Raw genomic sequence first — 17,764 nt, forward strand, 5'->3', positions numbered from 1 at the left:
TACAAATTCGACGTATCATATCAGGAGTAATAGGCTCCTTTTTTCTGACTGGTCTGCTAAATACACGTTTACTAGCCTCCACAATGTTGCGAGATAGTGCAGAATCAACTGGATTACCTTGTATCCCGTGTGGAATGAGATCATGGACCCATTTTAACGCACAAAACGCAGACAAAACAACAGCATATGATTTTTTGGTTTCGTGAAGACTAGACAGGTATTCAGATATAAGTAAACTATCACAAGGCAAAACCAATCTTAGGCCTCTGGACTTCATATAAAGACAGAAAAGTCTATATTGAGCGACATACTTTTTAACAGAAGAATTAGCCTTAGACGATAAAACTTGCTTCAGCATTAAACGCCTTTTGGCAACACAGGTCCGTCCCCAAGAAGTGGCTTCAGTCAAATCCTAAGGAAGCAAAAATACTAAGAGATAATATAAAATAGAGGGAAGGGGATGTGCTTATGCCGATTTAGCGCCGGCGAAAAGTTTAAGAAAAAATCCATAGCCAACCGGCCAAAGTCCGCTGCCATCCGGCTAGACCATAAAGCCAAACGGCTAAAAGGGTTCGCTGCCATCCGGCTAGAACCTGATGCCAACCGGCTCCAAGGACTGCCAAAAAAGGCTTGAAAAACTGTAATACAATAACACAGCGTGTATAATGTTTAAGTACGATCCAGTTGGTTTGTGATGACACTGTCAGAAAAATTAAGTTTGACAGCGATGATAAAACCATTCCAACTTGACGAGCCTAACAGCGAGTTAATGTTGCGCCCTAAACGCAACGCTAGCGCACCTTCGAAGAATGCGTAATCAACAACAAAACTCCAAAACCTATTGACCAACAGTGGCCAAAAAGGAGCAGACGGCCAATGCGGTGCAATTAACGTTCCACTGGCACGAGAACTAAACATGAAAATGAGAACGTTAGACAAAATTGGAATCGGTGGTACAAGTAGACAATTTTCGCCTCGCTAGTCCTGGAAAAACGCATCCACACCTGACGTCGCAGGGTTCCAGAATCTTGAAAAATATTTTGGAACTTTTTTGTTGTAGTGAGAGGCAAAACAATCCACAGTGTATGGCCCCCAAAGACCGTCTAGCTGCTGAAAAAACTCGGGGGCAAGTTCCCAATCGTCATAATCAATTATCTTGCTGAGGTAATCCGCCTTATCATTGAGAGATCGGAGCACCCACTGAATGTCCAAAACAATTCCCAATTTAAAGCATAGCGAAAAAATATCAAAAGCTAACTTGTGAAGATTAAAGTGCATACTAACCACTTGCGCAATTCTTGCGGCCCCCTGGTTATCGGTAAACCACTTGACTCTTGAATTAGGCAGAAAAGAACTGAATGAACTAAGGACGAACTGTACAGCTAATAATTCACGGTAAGTGGAACTCTCCTGACGTTCAGCCTCAGTAAACGTCCTATGAGCACAAATATCTTTCCCGTCAATATGGCCAGCGCAAGCAACATCACTTGCATCTGAATAAATAGAAACAAATGGAGTGACCGAATCAGACACGCTTCTCGTGTTAACGGAACGAAGATTGTTCTTCCAAAACTCAAGTTCAACTACACAGTATCTATCAAGCAAAAATACACTATCCCAATCTTGGGCGGCAGCCACAGACATCTGACAATGCCTGGTCATAGTTCGAGCGAGGTTTCCTAAAACGGGACTCATAGATATGATCTTTCCAACAATGGAAGCCAAACTTCTTGCTGATAACGCACGAGGTTGTAGGGCGCTGTCAATGTGGGACAAGGCCTTATCTATTCTTGACTCAGTAATGCTAATGTTTCCTTGAATCCCATTTCAAACAATACCAAGCCAAACAATAAATTGTACAGGAACCCAAACTGACTTGTCGTCATTAGATATGAAGCCCGCCGCGGCAAGGTCTGATCTAAGAATGTTCGAATGAATTTGGCTCAACGACTCAGTAGACTCAACGTCAAAACCATCATCGAGGTAAACAACGGCACGTATTCCCTGAGATCTCCAATGCTTTACTAAAGGTCTGAGCAGCTTGGTGAAAATGTAAGGCGCCGAAGATAAACCAAACGGGAGAACTGTAAACATAAAGAAACTAGGTTCCCCATCAGACATCACCCAGCTAAAACCGAGGAATGGCTGGTGTTCTGGAAAAATATCCAAATGATGATATCCACTTTTGAGGTCAAATTTGGTGAAGTAGCTACCTTTCTCAAAATAGTCTAGCCCAACTCTCCAGTCCTCGAACTTGAATTTTTGCTTAAAAACGTGGTGATTGATGTACCTTCAATCCAAAATCAAACGTCTTTTCCCACAACTTTGAACCGAAACAGAAAGCGGATTGATAACGTTGCCTGAGGCAACTCTTCGGAACTTGACAAACTCTTCCCGAGGAAAGCAACTCAAGAATAGCTGAGTGAACGAACTCGGAATGTTCTAAACCAGAACGATTATTACTAAATTCTGCTGGAGGCGGAGAAACATAAAACGGAATTTTGTAACCTTCTCTAATACAGTCGATGATAAAAGGTGGTGCGCCAATCTTCTCCCAAAACAGAACATGAGCTTTAAGTCTCCCCTTAACACCTGGCGGAACTGTACCAGGGACCAGTGAACCAGACTCTACCTCAAAAGAAGGCAAAAACAAGTCTTCTACCTTAATGATGTCTTCGAAACATCCGACCGCATCATCATGTTCAAATAGTTGACTGTCGCTCGTCTGGTCTGCGGGATTGCTCTCCAGATGTACTGCCTGAGCCAAGTCTGGTTGTGTTTCTGTAATTCCCGAATCCAGGACCGTCGCTGAGCCTCCCGCAACTTGAACTCCAATGACCTCTCTTTCCGCATCTGAAGCAGATGTCTGCGGGAGAAGGCATTCTACGGCCTGAAAAACGAAAAAACAAAGAACGCACAGCAGAAAACCTTCACTAAAGAAAAAATAAAAACGTGGAAAAAATAAACAAAACAAACAAGAAAACTACAAGCACCGTCGAGTAGTGTCGCACTTGATGAATATATCAAACTATTCACTCCTTATATATATTCCAACTGGGGTCTCGAGAGACTCCACGTGCTAACACAAGATGTGTTAGCATAAATCACATGCGTGCTCACGCTGAACTTCCGAAGGAAAATACATTTTCCTTCTCCCTCACTCCGTTCGTACGAAGGAAAATCATTTTCCTTCTCCAGAACGCTGAAGCATAACACAAATACACAAGACTGTAAGGCAGGCAGAGTGAGAGCACCTGCCTGCTACGTTGAAAAAACAAAGAAAGGGCAAGGAGCATACCTCGAAAAAGAGACCGGTCGTCAGCAGCGCGAGAAGTATGAGCGCTGAGGGGTCTTATTCTTCTCGGATTTCTTAAAAGCATTTTGCTTCTTCTTCTTCAAAGCCCTCTCCTGCGCCTTCCTGCTCCTCTTCTCATCGTCCGAATCACTAGCTAACTCCTCCGCCTCGTATTCCTTCACCGCAAGCCAACCTGCTTCGCTCTTGTCTGCCAGTTTTATGATCTTCTGACGATGTCGCAAACTTTTTCTTAAGTCCTCAACCTTTTCAGCAGCTTTGTCGACGTCGCGCAAGCCAAGAAAATTAGCGGCTTCGTCTACCGTCGCCTGAAGTTCGGAGTTAAACAGAAACTGGTCTTTGTTGCCTTAGAACTTAAGCTTGCCGGCCTCAGACGCTCTTTGCAATTTTCCAGTTTCACTTGACGATTGCGAACTTAATCCCGACGAGAGATTTTCAATCTTGTGGTCAAGGTACGTTTTAAAACGTTCGAAAACGTCCTCCGTAGCAGACTCTTTAGGGTTCTTCGAAGTTTGGGGACTCGAGGGCATCTCAAACACGATGAAACAAACAAGAAAACTACAAGCACCGTCGAGTAGTGTCGCACTTGATGAATATATCAAACTATTTACTCCTTATATATATTCCAACTGGGGTCTCGAGAGACTCCACGTGCTAACACAAGATGTGTTAGCATAAATCACATGCCGCGTCACGCAAAAGCTTAGAAATTCAAGCGTAGTGCATCACAAAACCAAGAACCCATTCGGAGCGAAAATTTGTCCGAATATTAGTTTTCAGCAGCTCTTATACATCATTAAAGTAAAATCTCAGGAAGATCAATAGTTTTGTACAGGAGGGGCAAACAACGAGGCCTGGAACCGAGTTTCTATGATCGCCCCAGTTAAGAAATTTGGCCGAGCGAGACTAAGTACTGGGTTGTGGAAAACAAACATGGCGGACTTCCGTGAGCGGGATGCGTTTGTAAAGTTTTGTAAACGTCCTGCATATTTCACGTTCAAACCTCTAAGAAAAAGTTCCAGTTGCCCTACATCTAAATCTTGGACATTTTGATCGAGGCATCGGGGATAAATATTCCAACGTAAACCTGCGAGCGGGAACTCCACAGTGTGAGCCAGATTGCAGGGATGAATATTTCATTCGAGCATTTTTTGTAGCGGTGTCCTATCGACGGGATAAACTGAAGTATTTCTATATTTTCGGACTCCCTGATGGTAAGGGTTGCTTATTTTGATCAGCTTAATAGCTTCGTGACCCTTTTTGGTTGCGTTTAACTGACAGGGTTAAAGCAGGTTTCTTATGGCGCGTTTCTGTTACGTTACTACAAGAGGACTGTTTCAGTTTCAGGCAAAGCATTTTGGCATTATTTATGAAAGTGAATACTGGATGGGTCCCTCGGCAGAATTGAGAATTCATCACCATCTCTTTGTTTACGACAATAATTGTGTCGTTGATTGGTTTTGTTTCTTCATAGTCATCCTTAGACTTTTGTTTTGGTATTCTTGACTTAACGGCTTAAATAATGGGTCCAGTCAAGTCGTTGAAATGGAGAGTATGTAGGAAGTTAGACTTTACCACCACATTTTGTTGCTCTTTCTGTAGCCCTTTCCGTGGCACTAATTTTTTATGCCACCTCTCAATCAGTTTTCAAAGGGTTCATGCTCCGCTCTTGCACTAAGAATTGTCATTCGAGACAAGTACTATTAAAAACTTCATTCATCTGACTTTATATTAGTCTTCCTTATTGTCTTATTTAGCTATCCTTCCTTTACAGGGACAAGCCATTGATAATCAACACTTGAGACCAAATTTGATATATTAACATCCTTATTCATCTTTTTGCCTTAGAGGAATAAAACAAACCTGATCCTTTGGTTACCGGTCATTTGATTAGCCACTAGCCAGTTGGCCCCCAACCACAAGTTGATTAGCCCCTTACTCATGCTTAAAAAACAAGAAATATACAGTTTTTTTTAATTTCTGGATGGGGGCTTATCAACTTCTGGTTGGGGTTTAAATGTTTAGGGGCTAATAGACTTGGGGGCTAAATGACTGTTACCAATCCCTGCGCTTGATGTCTTTTCTTGTTATTCTCGAAAGCCCTAAAGCCAAGTCTCAAAATTGGCCTATTTCAAATATTGTGGAGATTCTGTTGACACAGGTTTGCCCAAGGTAAAGTTAGTTGTCTGGATGAATGACCATTTTACCTGCCTCCCTCATTACTAGCACTCAACTACAGGTAACATGGCTCATTTGCCTTCCCTGGGTGAGTATATGGCAGCCCGATTTTGATATCCAGAAGTATTACAGAGCTTTTCCCCATCACACAAATAAAATTGATGCTTATCACCAGTGCAAATCATGCCAAAGCATGTGAGCAGCTGCTTTCTTTATTTTCACGGGTCAATAACTTGTAAATGAAACACCTCAACCTAGTAAGGGTTCACATCGAGTCTGTGCCTAGCAAATAGTCCATTTTGGACATTCCCATATGCAGAAGCAGAAAAATGATTTCAAATTTGCGAATTCACATTGGTACTGAACAGTAAAGGATGGAGGTTTCAAACCCTCCATAATTTATCACTGTATTATCGAGACATGCAAACCGGTAGCTATTTCCAATGTTGTTGACTGAACTGCAACTGCCTTCAAGTTTCATGATTTAAATAACTCGAAAAAAAGTGTTCAGACTCAACATATTACAGGAAAATCATAGCGTAATTGCAGTCTTTCATAAGAGAGTAAGTTAAGACGGAAAAAACTTTCGACAGAAAAGCTTGTTTAATGTAAGCTCCAGTTTAAAGGTACAGCTCTGAACAGTTGAGAATATTTTAAAGACTTATGTTAGGAGGCTTCGCGATATATCTTGAATGGCAGACATGAAACAGTTCGACATCGCTATTTTCCACAGAAATTAGAGAAGAATAATTGGTCGGTGCGAAGATAGAAGGTAATAAACCTTGAAATTTCCACAGCAAAATAAAAACTTCAGCTTCGTTCTCTTTCTGAGACGGGGAAACCTCTCCAGGCAACCGAGAATGCAACCACGCTCGCCAGGAAAATAGCACAAAGCTGGTCCTTCATTCCCTTAATCCTGATTGTCTCAGAGCTGTCGTAAATTGCTAACAGCGAATAAAAAGTTATCGAATCGAAGGCAAATCCTGAACAAAAATGGCGGCGAAACATGTTTCAGTTTAGTCGCGTTATTTTCGCGATATGCGCATGCTCGTTACGGTTCTCAAATGATTGACAGATTTCTTTACTGGGGCGATCATAGGAACCAGAAAAGCGGCGAGATCAGAGGTAGCTGCCAGCCCCCCCTGGTTTTGTAGTTTGAATTTTAGTGACGTCACGTGAAAACCAACTATAGCAATGGCCATCTACCCTATCATTATTCATTTTATTACTTAGGCCCAGTTCAGGCGCCGAACTTTTCATGAGCCGAACTTAATTCGAATTTGGACCGACCCAAATTATCAAAAGTACGCCTGTTGACTCAGACGTCGAACTTAATTTAGTTTGAGCCAAAACACATCGAAACATCAGCGGTTTTCAGGCAAGGTATATGCACACCTGTATGCATTAGGTTCGGCACATGAAAAGTTCGACCTCTGAATCAAAGCCGTTCCAAAGCCGAAATTCCCGGCTGAGCTAGGCGGGAAGAACGGCTGAGCCGTTCCAAATTTAAATAGCCGTTCTTAACTGATTCAAACGCCGAACTTTTCATGTACTTAATTCAACGTATTAGGTTCGGCTCATGAAAAGTTCGGCGTCTGAACTGGGCCTTAGCGCGCGCTCTCATGCATGACGTGGTGTGTGAATTTGCGTGCGCAGTAAGGATGCGTAGAAACAATTAACGCGAACGTCCTTCAACAGAATATAATTGTTAAAACTTTAAAATACCGAAGAATGATGGAACTTGTTGGAATAAAAAACCGCGTTTTAGCAAGCGTCCGACATTTAATTCATTCATAAGCTAGCTTCCAGGTCACCTTGAAAACCGCCCCGTAAAAAATGACAAAAACCGAATTGATCCAAATAAAAATAATATTTCCATGTACATTGGAGATAATGGTTGACTTTCAACGAAAAAACTAAGGCTAATCGGTGGAGGTCCGTATTTAAATATGACAATTTATACTGAAGCCTGCAGGCATGAATTTATATCCCGAAAGAGAACCGGCTCGCCATTACAGTTGTTTTTTGTATCTACACACCATTTTTGTACTAAATGAGTTTTAAACTGAAAGATTAAAATCTCTGTCATTATCTCAACCCAAATCTTCAACACTGCTTACTGACCTCTGAATAGTAGTTTGTAGTACTGGGTAGTTAGAGTTTTTTTCTGTTACCATCTGTAGAGATCTAACGCCCCCAGGATCTCAGATCTAACGCCTCCAGATCTAACGCCTCCCGAACGCCCCGAATAATATATTACTCGTTTCCTAGCAATGGTGGATATTCGACAATAATTTATCTTCAATTATTTTAGTTTTGTAAACCCGGCTACAGTGAAATGCACGCATGATTTAATTGCCAAAGATCCAAACAACCGGCTGAATATTATCTACACACCATTTTTGTAATGATTTAATCTCTGAAATTTCAACTCAAATTTTCGACACAAGCTAACGCGATAACTTCGGATCACATTTTATAGTAGTTTGTAGTAGTCCGAGGTTGTACCGCCTGCAGAGATCGAACGACCGAATAATTCAACAATCGTTTCCTGGCAATGGTCGATATTCGACAATAATTTAGCTTCATTTATTTTATTTTTCAAATCCCTTCATTGCCATGTTCATTCAAAAACCTTCAGTGAAATGAAGTTTAAGGGTGTTTTCCTTTTTATAGTGGCCGCTACTACCATTTTAATCGTCGGCTTTCTTGTTCATGTGAACAACACGCACGTCATCGGGACCTTCACTGAAAGGGCGGAAGATGTCTTCTCAGCTGTATTTCGCAAGTATTCAATACACAGAACCACAGAGTCGACAACTCGAAAACCATTTGTTTATCTCACGGAAACTGAACAATGCCTTCCTCCATACTTGGCTTCATCTTCTCACATTGGTGATCCCCAGACCTGCAACTGTGATGTGATAGTACTAAGTTACCGAGCAAAGTGCCAAGAAAACAATCGATCACATGTGAGTTATTTGTTTGATCCTAATACCCTGTTTGCATCTGGACGAAATGTACTTTTCTTTGCCGCAATGGATAGAAGACCGGGCTATCATTACTACATATTTTTAAACGACGACACGACTCTCCATTACAATAAATTTGCCCCTGCGAAGATGAAAAAGCTGTCACCTTTCCGCGCTGTGGAGACATGGCTGTTAGATTACGAACCGGTTGTGGGTGTGTTGGATTATGATCATCATGGAGCAGACTATATTCTTAAATTCAGGAAACAGTCGTGTGGTATAAACGAAACGGCATCGCTAGTCCTTCCCACAGTATTCTACGATGCACTGTTTAACGCTTACCATCACAAAGCTATTGAACATATCCTTCCCTATCCGACACAGTATGAACGAGGATGTGTTTTTTGTAGTAATAGGCAAGCCATGATAGCCGTTGAGGTCAAATTTGGTGGCCAAGCACTCCTTTTTGCTCCAGTCGCTGGTGGAAATCCCCTACATCGTAGGGATGATAATCGGCGGCTAAAGATGGCGGCCAGAGAGCGGGAATTTGTCGAGTACATCAGACAAGAGGCCCCTGTAAAGCTAAGAAGTCATGCGATATTTGAACAGTTGAAACTAACAAAAGTGACGAAATACCTTAGTGAACGATCCAGGTCGTATTGTGCCAATGTTACTCGCCATCAACCCATTATTCCATACAAGCATTTGCTTAGTGATTCTTGACCCTTTCTGGCATTGGGACATTCAAAAGATTGGGACATTCAAAATGTAAGTTGTGCGTGTGTTTCGTCTTCACAAAACTTAGCCTGCGAATAGGGTGTCGGCGAGGAAGAGGCATTTTGGAGAATATTTTTCTGAAGAATTTTGAAGAGATTGGATCATTCTCCAGATAAACCAATGCCTGTGGGCCGGCCAACATTGCAAAGAATGCATGCAACGGCTTCAAAACTTTAATATGTAACTCTACTGGTAAAGTAAAAGTGTGTAAGCATTGAATTTCTTAGTATTGTTAGTTATACATTCAAATTTTTAATGGTCACATTCTGGTTGTTCCTTGATTTTCTTAGTTGCTTTCCGAGAAGTTGTATATCAGTTCCGCTGGCCAACGTATTTCGCAAGAAGGACGACCATTGTGAACAGAATAGCTGGCAAAGCAATGAGCCGATCTTTCGCGTTTGGAGTCGAAATACCAAATATATTTAAAAAGACTATATATTTGGTATGCAGCAAAGATGGTTGTATAATTCTATCCATCGATAGCTTTGACAGTGGCTTTTAACCGAAACTTTGTCAAAAATTATGTGCGAGGTTTTGACGCTCGAGAAGTGTTTTCCATGTCGTCTCATTTATTTGTATAATCACAGTCGAGCCTCCCGTAAGCAACCACCCAAAATGTCAAGCCTAGGTGGTCGTTTACGGGAGGTGGTTGCTTACGAGAGATAACACCATATTGGGTCAAAATTTTGCCACATTAGCATATGGTAACTATAGAGACTTGCCCCATGACTGACTTGTTTTATTCAATTTTGAGAAAAAATCCGGTACTTGCCATTGATAAATTTCCGTCCCCTGTACAACCCAGGAGTGTGATAATATCACAACATCTTATTATCCAATTTTCGCTCTAATATCTATGAAGTGGTCGCTTACGGGAGGTAAAAGGCAAAAGAGATTTCAAACTTTTTACCCAAACTAATAGAGATTTGTATGGAGACGCCATGCTGGTGCCCATCCGTATGGGCACTAGCATGGCGGCCGGAAACCAACAGAAACATCTTTCCTTCTCCCTCACTTCGTTCGTACGAAGGAAAATCATTTTCCTTCTCCAGAACGCTGAGGCATAACACAAATACACAAGACTGTAAGGCAGGCAGAGTGAGGGCACCTGCCCGACGATACTTTAATTCATTTCACACTAAGCTAGGCAAATAAGTACAAACAATGTGAGGAGGGAAAACTGGCTACATCTTTACGACTCAAAAAGCCTAAGTAGGAAAATATTTAGTTGGTTGTAACGTACTTTCCAGAGAATCTTTAACATACATATTCTTAGCTTTCTCTGATTTCCATCGCCCGTGAAGCATTAATAACCTATCAGAGGCACCTGATTTCATAAGATTGTCTGCTATAAAGGTAGCACCGCCTGATCTAAGGCTATGAGTACTATAAGGGATGAAGTTAATCCCTATAGCTGAAAGCGATTCTTTAATTAGCTCTCTACACCTAGTATAACTTAGTCTCCTAGGGCCTAGAGTATACAAATTGCCCTTCTTGACAAATTTAAGGGTTCTAAAAATGTGAGCAGATGAGCTTAGATCAATACTTGCTGCTGAAAAATAACGGGCTAATAATGAATGAGGACATGCAAGACCACCACTTTTAGAAATAAACACAATATTGCCTTGCCTACATTGATCAGTTTTGCTATGCTTAACATTAATCTCTAGATGATCATCAAAAACTACAATACCCGAAGCCTGTATATCCAAAAGCTCATTAACCCTGAAGAGGCCATAAAAGCCTAAAACAAAAATTAATGCTGTACGTAAACCACTAAGATTACAGCCTTCATAAGCAAACTTAATACAAATTCGACGTATCATATCAGGAGTAATAGGCTCCTTTTTTCTGACTGGTCTGCTAAATACACGTTTACTAGCCTCCACAATGTTGCGAGATAGTGCAGAATCAACTGGATTACCTTGTATCCCGTGTGGAATGAGATCATGGACCCATTTTAACGCACAAAACGCAGACAAAACAACAGCATATGATTTTTTGGTTTCGTGAAGACTAGACAGGTATTCAGATATAAGTAAACTATCACAAGGCAAAACCAATCTTAGGCCTCTGGACTTCATATAAAGACAGAAAAGTCTATATTGAGCGACATACTTTTTAACAGAAGAATTAGCCTTAGACGATAAAACTTGCTTCAGCATTAAACGCCTTTTGGCAACACAGGTCCGTCCCCAAGAAGTGGCTTCAGTCAAATCCTAAGGAAGCAAAAATACTAAGAGATAATATAAAATAGAGGGAAGGGGATGTGCTTATGCCGATTTAGCGCCGGCGAAAAGTTTAAGAAAAAATCCATAGCCAACCGGCCAAAGTCCGCTGCCATCCGGCTAGACCATAAAGCCAAACGGCTAAAAGGGTTCGCTGCCATCCGGCTAGAACCTGATGCCAACCGGCTCCAAGGACTGCCAAAAAAGGCTTGAAAAACTGTAATACAATAACACAGCGTGTATAATGTTTAAGTACGATCCAGTTGGTTTGTGATGACACTGTCAGAAAAATTAAGTTTGACAGCGATGATAAAACCATTCCAACTTGACGAGCCTAACAGCGAGTTAATGTTGCGCCCTAAACGCAACGCTAGCGCACCTTCGAAGAATGCGTAATCAACAACAAAACTCCAAAACCTATTGACCAACAGTGGCCAAAAAGGAGCAGACGGCCAATGCGGTGCAATTAACGTTCCACTGGCACGAGAACTAAACATGAAAATGAGAACGTTAGACAAAATTGGAATCGGTGGTACAAGTAGACAATTTTCGCCTCGCTAGTCCTGGAAAAACGCATCCACACCTGACGTCGCAGGGTTCCAGAATCTTGAAAAATATTTTGGAACTTTTTTGTTGTAGTGAGAGGCAAAACAATCCACAGTGTATGGCCCCCAAAGACCGTCTAGCTGCTGAAAAAACTCGGGGGCAAGTTCCCAATCGTCATAATCAATTATCTTGCTGAGGTAATCCGCCTTATCATTGAGAGATCGGAGCACCCACTGAATGTCCAAAACAATTCCCAATTTAAAGCATAGCGAAAAAATATCAAAAGCTAACTTGTGAAGATTAAAGTGCATACTAACCACTTGCGCAATTCTTGCGGCCCCCTGGTTATCGGTAAACCACTTGACTCTTGAATTAGGCAGAAAAGAACTGAATGAACTAAGGACGAACTGTACAGCTAATAATTCACGGTAAGTGGAACTCTCCTGACGTTCAGCCTCAGTAAACGTCCTATGAGCACAAATATCTTTCCCGTCAATATGGCCAGCGCAAGCAACATCACTTGCATCTGAATAAATAGAAACAAATGGAGTGACCGAATCAGACACGCTTCTCGTGTTAACGGAACGAAGATTGTTCTTCCAAAACTCAAGTTCAACTACACAGTATCTATCAAGCAAAAATACACTATCCCAATCTTGGGCGGCAGCCACAGACATCTGACAATGCCTGGTCATAGTTCGAGCGAGGTTTCCTAAAACGGGACTCATAGATATGATCTTTCCAACAATGGAAGCCAAACTTCTTGCTGATAACGCACGAGGTTGTAGGGCGCTGTCAATGTGGGACAAGGCCTTATCTATTCTTGACTCAGTAATGCTAATGTTTCCTTGAATCCCATTTCAAACAATACCAAGCCAAACAATAAATTGTACAGGAACCCAAACTGACTTGTCGTCATTAGATATGAAGCCCGCCGCGGCAAGGTCTGATCTAAGAATGTTCGAATGAATTTGGCTCGACGACTCAGTAGACTCAACGTCAAAACCATCATCGAGGTAAACAACGGCACGTATTCCCTGAGATCTCCAATGCTTTACTAAAGGTCTGAGCAGCTTGGTGAAAATGTAAGGCGCCGAAGATAAACCAAACGGGAGAACTGTAAACATAAAGAAACTAGGTTCCCCATCAGACATCACCCAGCTAAAACCGAGGAATGGCTGGTGTTCTGGAAAAATATCCAAATGATGATATCCACTTTTGAGGTCAAATTTGGTGAAGTAGCTACCTTTCTCAAAATAGTCTAGCCCAACTCTCCAGTCCTCGAACTTGAATTTTTGCTTAAAAACGTGGTGATTGATGTACCTTCAATCCAAAATCAAACGTCTTTTCCCACAACTTTGAACCGAAACAGAAAGCGGATTGATAACGTTGCCTGAGGCAACTCTTCGGAACTTGACAAACTCTTCCCGAGGAAAGCAACTCAAGAATAGCTGAGTGAACGAACTCGGAATGTTCTAAACCAGAACGATTATTACTAAATTCTGCTGGAGGCGGAGAAACATAAAACGGAATTTTGTAACCTTCTCTAATACAGTCGATGATAAAAGGTGGTGCGCCAATCTTCTCCCAAAACAGAACATGAGCTTTAAGTCTCCCCTTAACACCTGGCGGAACTGTACCAGGGACCAGTGAACCAGACTCTACCTCAAAAGAAGGCAAAAACAAGTCTTCTACCTTAATGATATCTTCGAAACATCCGACCGCATCATCATGTTCAAATAGTTGACTGTCGCTCGTCTGGTCTGCGGGATTGCTCTCCAGATGTACTGCCTGAGCCAAGTCTGGTTGTGTTTCTGTAATTCCCGAATCCAGGACCGTCGCTGAGCCTCCCGCAACTTGAACTCCAATGACCTCTCTTTCCGCATCTGAAGCAGATGTCTGCGGGAGAAGGCATTCTACGGCCTGAAAAACGAAAAAACAAAGAACGCACAGCAGAAAACCTTCACTAAAGAAAAAATAAAAACGTGGAAAAAATAAACAAAACAAACAAGAAAACTACAAGCACCGTCGAGTAGTGTCGCACTTGATGAATATATCAAACTATTCACTCCTTATATATATTCCAACTGGGGTCTCGAGAGACTCCACGTGCTAACACAAGATGTGTTAGCATAAATCACATGCGTGCTCACGCTGAACTTCCGAAGGAAAATACATTTTCCTTCTCCCTCACTCCGTTCGTACGAAGGAAAATCATTTTCCTTCTCCGGAACGCTGAAGCATAACACAAATACACAAGACTGTAAGGCAGGCAGAGTGAGAGCACCTGCCTGCTACGTTGAAAAAACAAAGAAAGGGCAAGGAGCATACCTCGAAAAAGAGACCGGTCGTCAGCAGCGCGAGAAGTATGAGCGCTGAGGGGTCTTATTCTTCTCGGATTTCTTAAAAGCATTTTGCTTCTTCTTCTTCAAAGCCCTCTCCTGCGCCTTCCTGCTCCTCTTCTCATCGTCCGAATCACTAGCTAACTCCTCCGCCTCGTATTCCTTCACCGCAAGCCAACCTGCTTCGCTCTTGTCTGCCAGTTTTATGATCTTCTGACGATGTCGCAAACTTTTTCTTAAGTCCTCAACCTTTTCAGCAGCTTTGTCGACGTCGCGCAAGCCAAGAAAATTAGCGGCTTCGTCTACCGTCGCCTGAAGTTCGGAGTTAAACAGAAACTGGTCTTTGTTGCCTTAGAACTTAAGCTTGCCGGCCTCAGACGCTCTTTGCAATTTTCCAGTTTCACTTGACGATTGCGAGCTTAATCCCGACGAGAGATTTTCAATCTTGTGGTCAAGGTACGTTTTAAAACGTTCGAAAACGTCCTCCGTAGCAGACTCTTTAGGGTTCTTCGAAGTTTGGAGACTCGAGGGCATCTCAAACACGATGAAACAAACAAGAAAACTACAAGCACCGTCGAGTAGTGTCGCACTTGATGAATATATCAAACTATTTACTCCTTATATATATTCCAACTGGGGTCTCGAGAGACTCCACGTGCTAACACAAGATGTGTTAGCATAAATCACATGCCGCGTCACGCAAAAGCTTAGAAATTCAAGCGTAGTGCATCACAAAACCAAGAACCCATTCGGAGCGAAAATTTGTCCGAATATTAGTTTTCAGCAGCTCTTATACATCATTAAAGTAAAATCTCAGGAAGATCAATGGTTTTGTACAGGAGGGGGAAACAGCGAGGCCTGGAACCGAGTTTCTATGATCGCCCCAGTTAAGAAATTTGGCCGAGCGAGACTAAGTATTGGGTTGTGGAAAACAAACATGGCGGACTTCCGTGAGCGGGATGCGTTTGTAAAGTTTTGTAAACGTCCTGCATATTTCACGTTCAAACCTCTAAGAAAAAGTTCCAGTTGCCCTACATCTAAATCTTGGACATTTTGATCGAGGCATCGGGGATAAATATTCCAACGTAAACCTGCGAGCGGGAACTCCACAGTGTGAGCCAGATTGCAGGGATGAATATTTCATTCGAGCATTTTTTGTAGCGGTGTCCTATCGGCGGGATAAACTGAAGTATTTCTATATTTTCGGACTCCCTGATGGTAAGGGTTGCTTATTTTGATCAGCTTAATAGCTTCGTGACCCTTTTTGGTTGCGTTTAACTGACAGGGTTAAAGCAGGTTTCTTATGGCGCGTTTCTGTTACGTTACTACAAGAGGACTGTTTCAGTTTCAGGCAAAGCATTTTGGCATTATTTATGAAAGTGAATACTGGATGGGTCCCTCGGCAGAATTGAGAATTCATCACCATCTCTTTGTTTACGACAATAATTGTGTCGTTGATTGGTTTTGTTTCTTCATAGTCATCCTTAGACTTTTGTTTTGGTATTCTTGACTTAACGGCTTAAATAATGGGTCCAGTCAAGTCGTTGAAATGGAGAGTATGTAGGAAGTTAGACTTTACCACCACATTTTGTTGCTCTTTCTGTAGCCCTTTCCGTGGCACTAATTTTTTATGCCACCTCTCAATCAGTTTTCAAAGGGTTCATGCTCCGCTCTTGCACTAAGAATTGTCATTCGAGACAAGTACTATTAAAAACTTCATTCATCTGACTTTATATTAGTCTTCCTTATTGTCTTATTTAGCTATCCTTCCTTTACAGGGACAAGCCATTGATAATCAACACTTGAGACCAAATTTGATATATTAACATCCTTATTCATCTTTTTGCCTTAGAGGAATAAAACAAACCTGATCCTTTGGTTACCGGTCATTTGATTAGCCACTAGCCAGTTGGCCCCCAACCACAAGTTGATTAGCCCCTTACTCATGCTTAAAAAACAAGAAATATACAGTTTTTTTTAATTTCTGGATGGGGGCTTATCAATTTCTGGTTGTGGTTTAAATGGTTAGGGGCTAATAGACTTGGGGGCTAAATGACTGTTACTGATCCCTGCGCTTGATGTCTTTTCTTGTTATTCTCGAAAGCCCTAAAGCCAAGTCTCAAAATTGGCCTATTTCAAATATTGTGGAGATTCTGTTGACACAGGTTTGCCCAAGTTAAAGTTAGTTGTCTGGATGAATGACCATTTTACCTGCCTCCCTCATTACTAGCACTCAACTACAGGTAACATGGCTCATTTGCCTTCCCTGGGTGAGTATATGGCAGCCCGATTTTGATATCCAGAAGTATTACAGAGCTTTCCCCCACCACACAAATAAAATTGATGCTTATCACCAGTGCAAATCATGCCAAAGCATGTGAGCAGCTGCTTTCTTTATTTTCACGGGTCAATAACTTGTAAATGAAACACCTCAACCTAGTAAGGGTTCACATTGAGTCTGTGCCTAGCAAATAGTCCATTTTGGACATTCCCATATGCAGAAGCAGAAAAATGATTTCAAATTTGCGAATTCACATTGGTACTGAACAGTAAAGGATGGAGGTTTCAAACCCTCCATAATTTATCACTGTATTATCGAGACATGCAAACCGGTAGCTATTTCCAATGTTGTTGACTGAACTGCAACTGCCTTCAAGTTTCATGATTTAAATAACTCGAAAAAAAGTGTTCAGACTCAACATATTACAGGAAAATCATAGCGTAATTGCAGTCTTTCATAAGAGAGTAAGTTAAGACGGAAAAAACTTTCGACAGAAAAGCTTGTTTAATGTAAGCTCCAGTTTAAAGGTACAGCTCTGAACAGTTGAGAATATTTTAAAGACTTATGTTAGGAGGCTTCGCGATATATCTTGAATGGCAGACATGAAACAGTTCGACATCGCTATTTTCCACAGAAATTAGAGAAGAATAATTGGTCGGTGCGAAGATAGAAGGTAATAAACCTTGAAATTTCCACAGCAAAATAAAAACTTCAGCTTCGTTCTCTTTCTGAGACGGGGAAACCTCTCCAGGCAACCGAGAATGCAACCACGCTCGCCAGGAAAATAGCACAAAGCTGGTCCTTCATTCCCTTAATCCTGATTGTCTCAGAGCTGTCGTAAATTGCTAACAGCGAATAAAAAGTTATCGAATCGAAGGCAAATCCTGAACAAAAATGGCGGCGAAACATGTTTCAGTTTAGTCGCGTTATTTTCGTGTTATGCGCATGCTCGTTACGGTTCTCAAATGATTGACAGATTTCTTTACTGGGGCGATCATAGGAACCAGAAAAGCGGCGAGATCAGAGGTAGCTGCCAGCCCCCCCTGGTTTTGTAGTTTGAATTTTAGTGACGTCACGTGAAACCCAGCTATAGCAATGGCCATCTGCCCTATCATTATTCATTTTAT

General features: G+C 41.7%; 2 protein-coding genes and 1 pseudogene across 2 annotated transcripts in view; 2 read left to right on the forward strand and 1 right to left on the reverse strand.

Annotated features, from left to right (window-relative positions):
• LOC145490075 (uncharacterized) overlaps nt 1-17,764 on the forward strand; it is a 38,687-nt gene that overhangs the window by 13,039 nt on the left and 7,884 nt on the right. The window lies entirely within an intron of this gene.
• Nucleotides 2,683-3,879, reverse strand: LOC145490074 (uncharacterized; annotated as a pseudogene).
• Nucleotides 8,137-9,236, forward strand: LOC145489420 (uncharacterized). The gene has a single exon (XM_081468392.1). The coding sequence runs from the start codon at nt 8,137-8,139 to the stop codon at nt 9,184-9,186; it is 1,050 nt and encodes a 349-aa protein (XP_081324518.1). The 3' UTR covers nt 9,187-9,236.

The sequence above is a fragment of the Orbicella franksi genome, chromosome 6 (genome assembly GCF_964199315.1).
Source record: "Orbicella franksi chromosome 6, jaOrbFran1.1, whole genome shotgun sequence".
Taxonomy (NCBI): domain Eukaryota; kingdom Metazoa; phylum Cnidaria; class Anthozoa; order Scleractinia; family Merulinidae; genus Orbicella; species Orbicella franksi.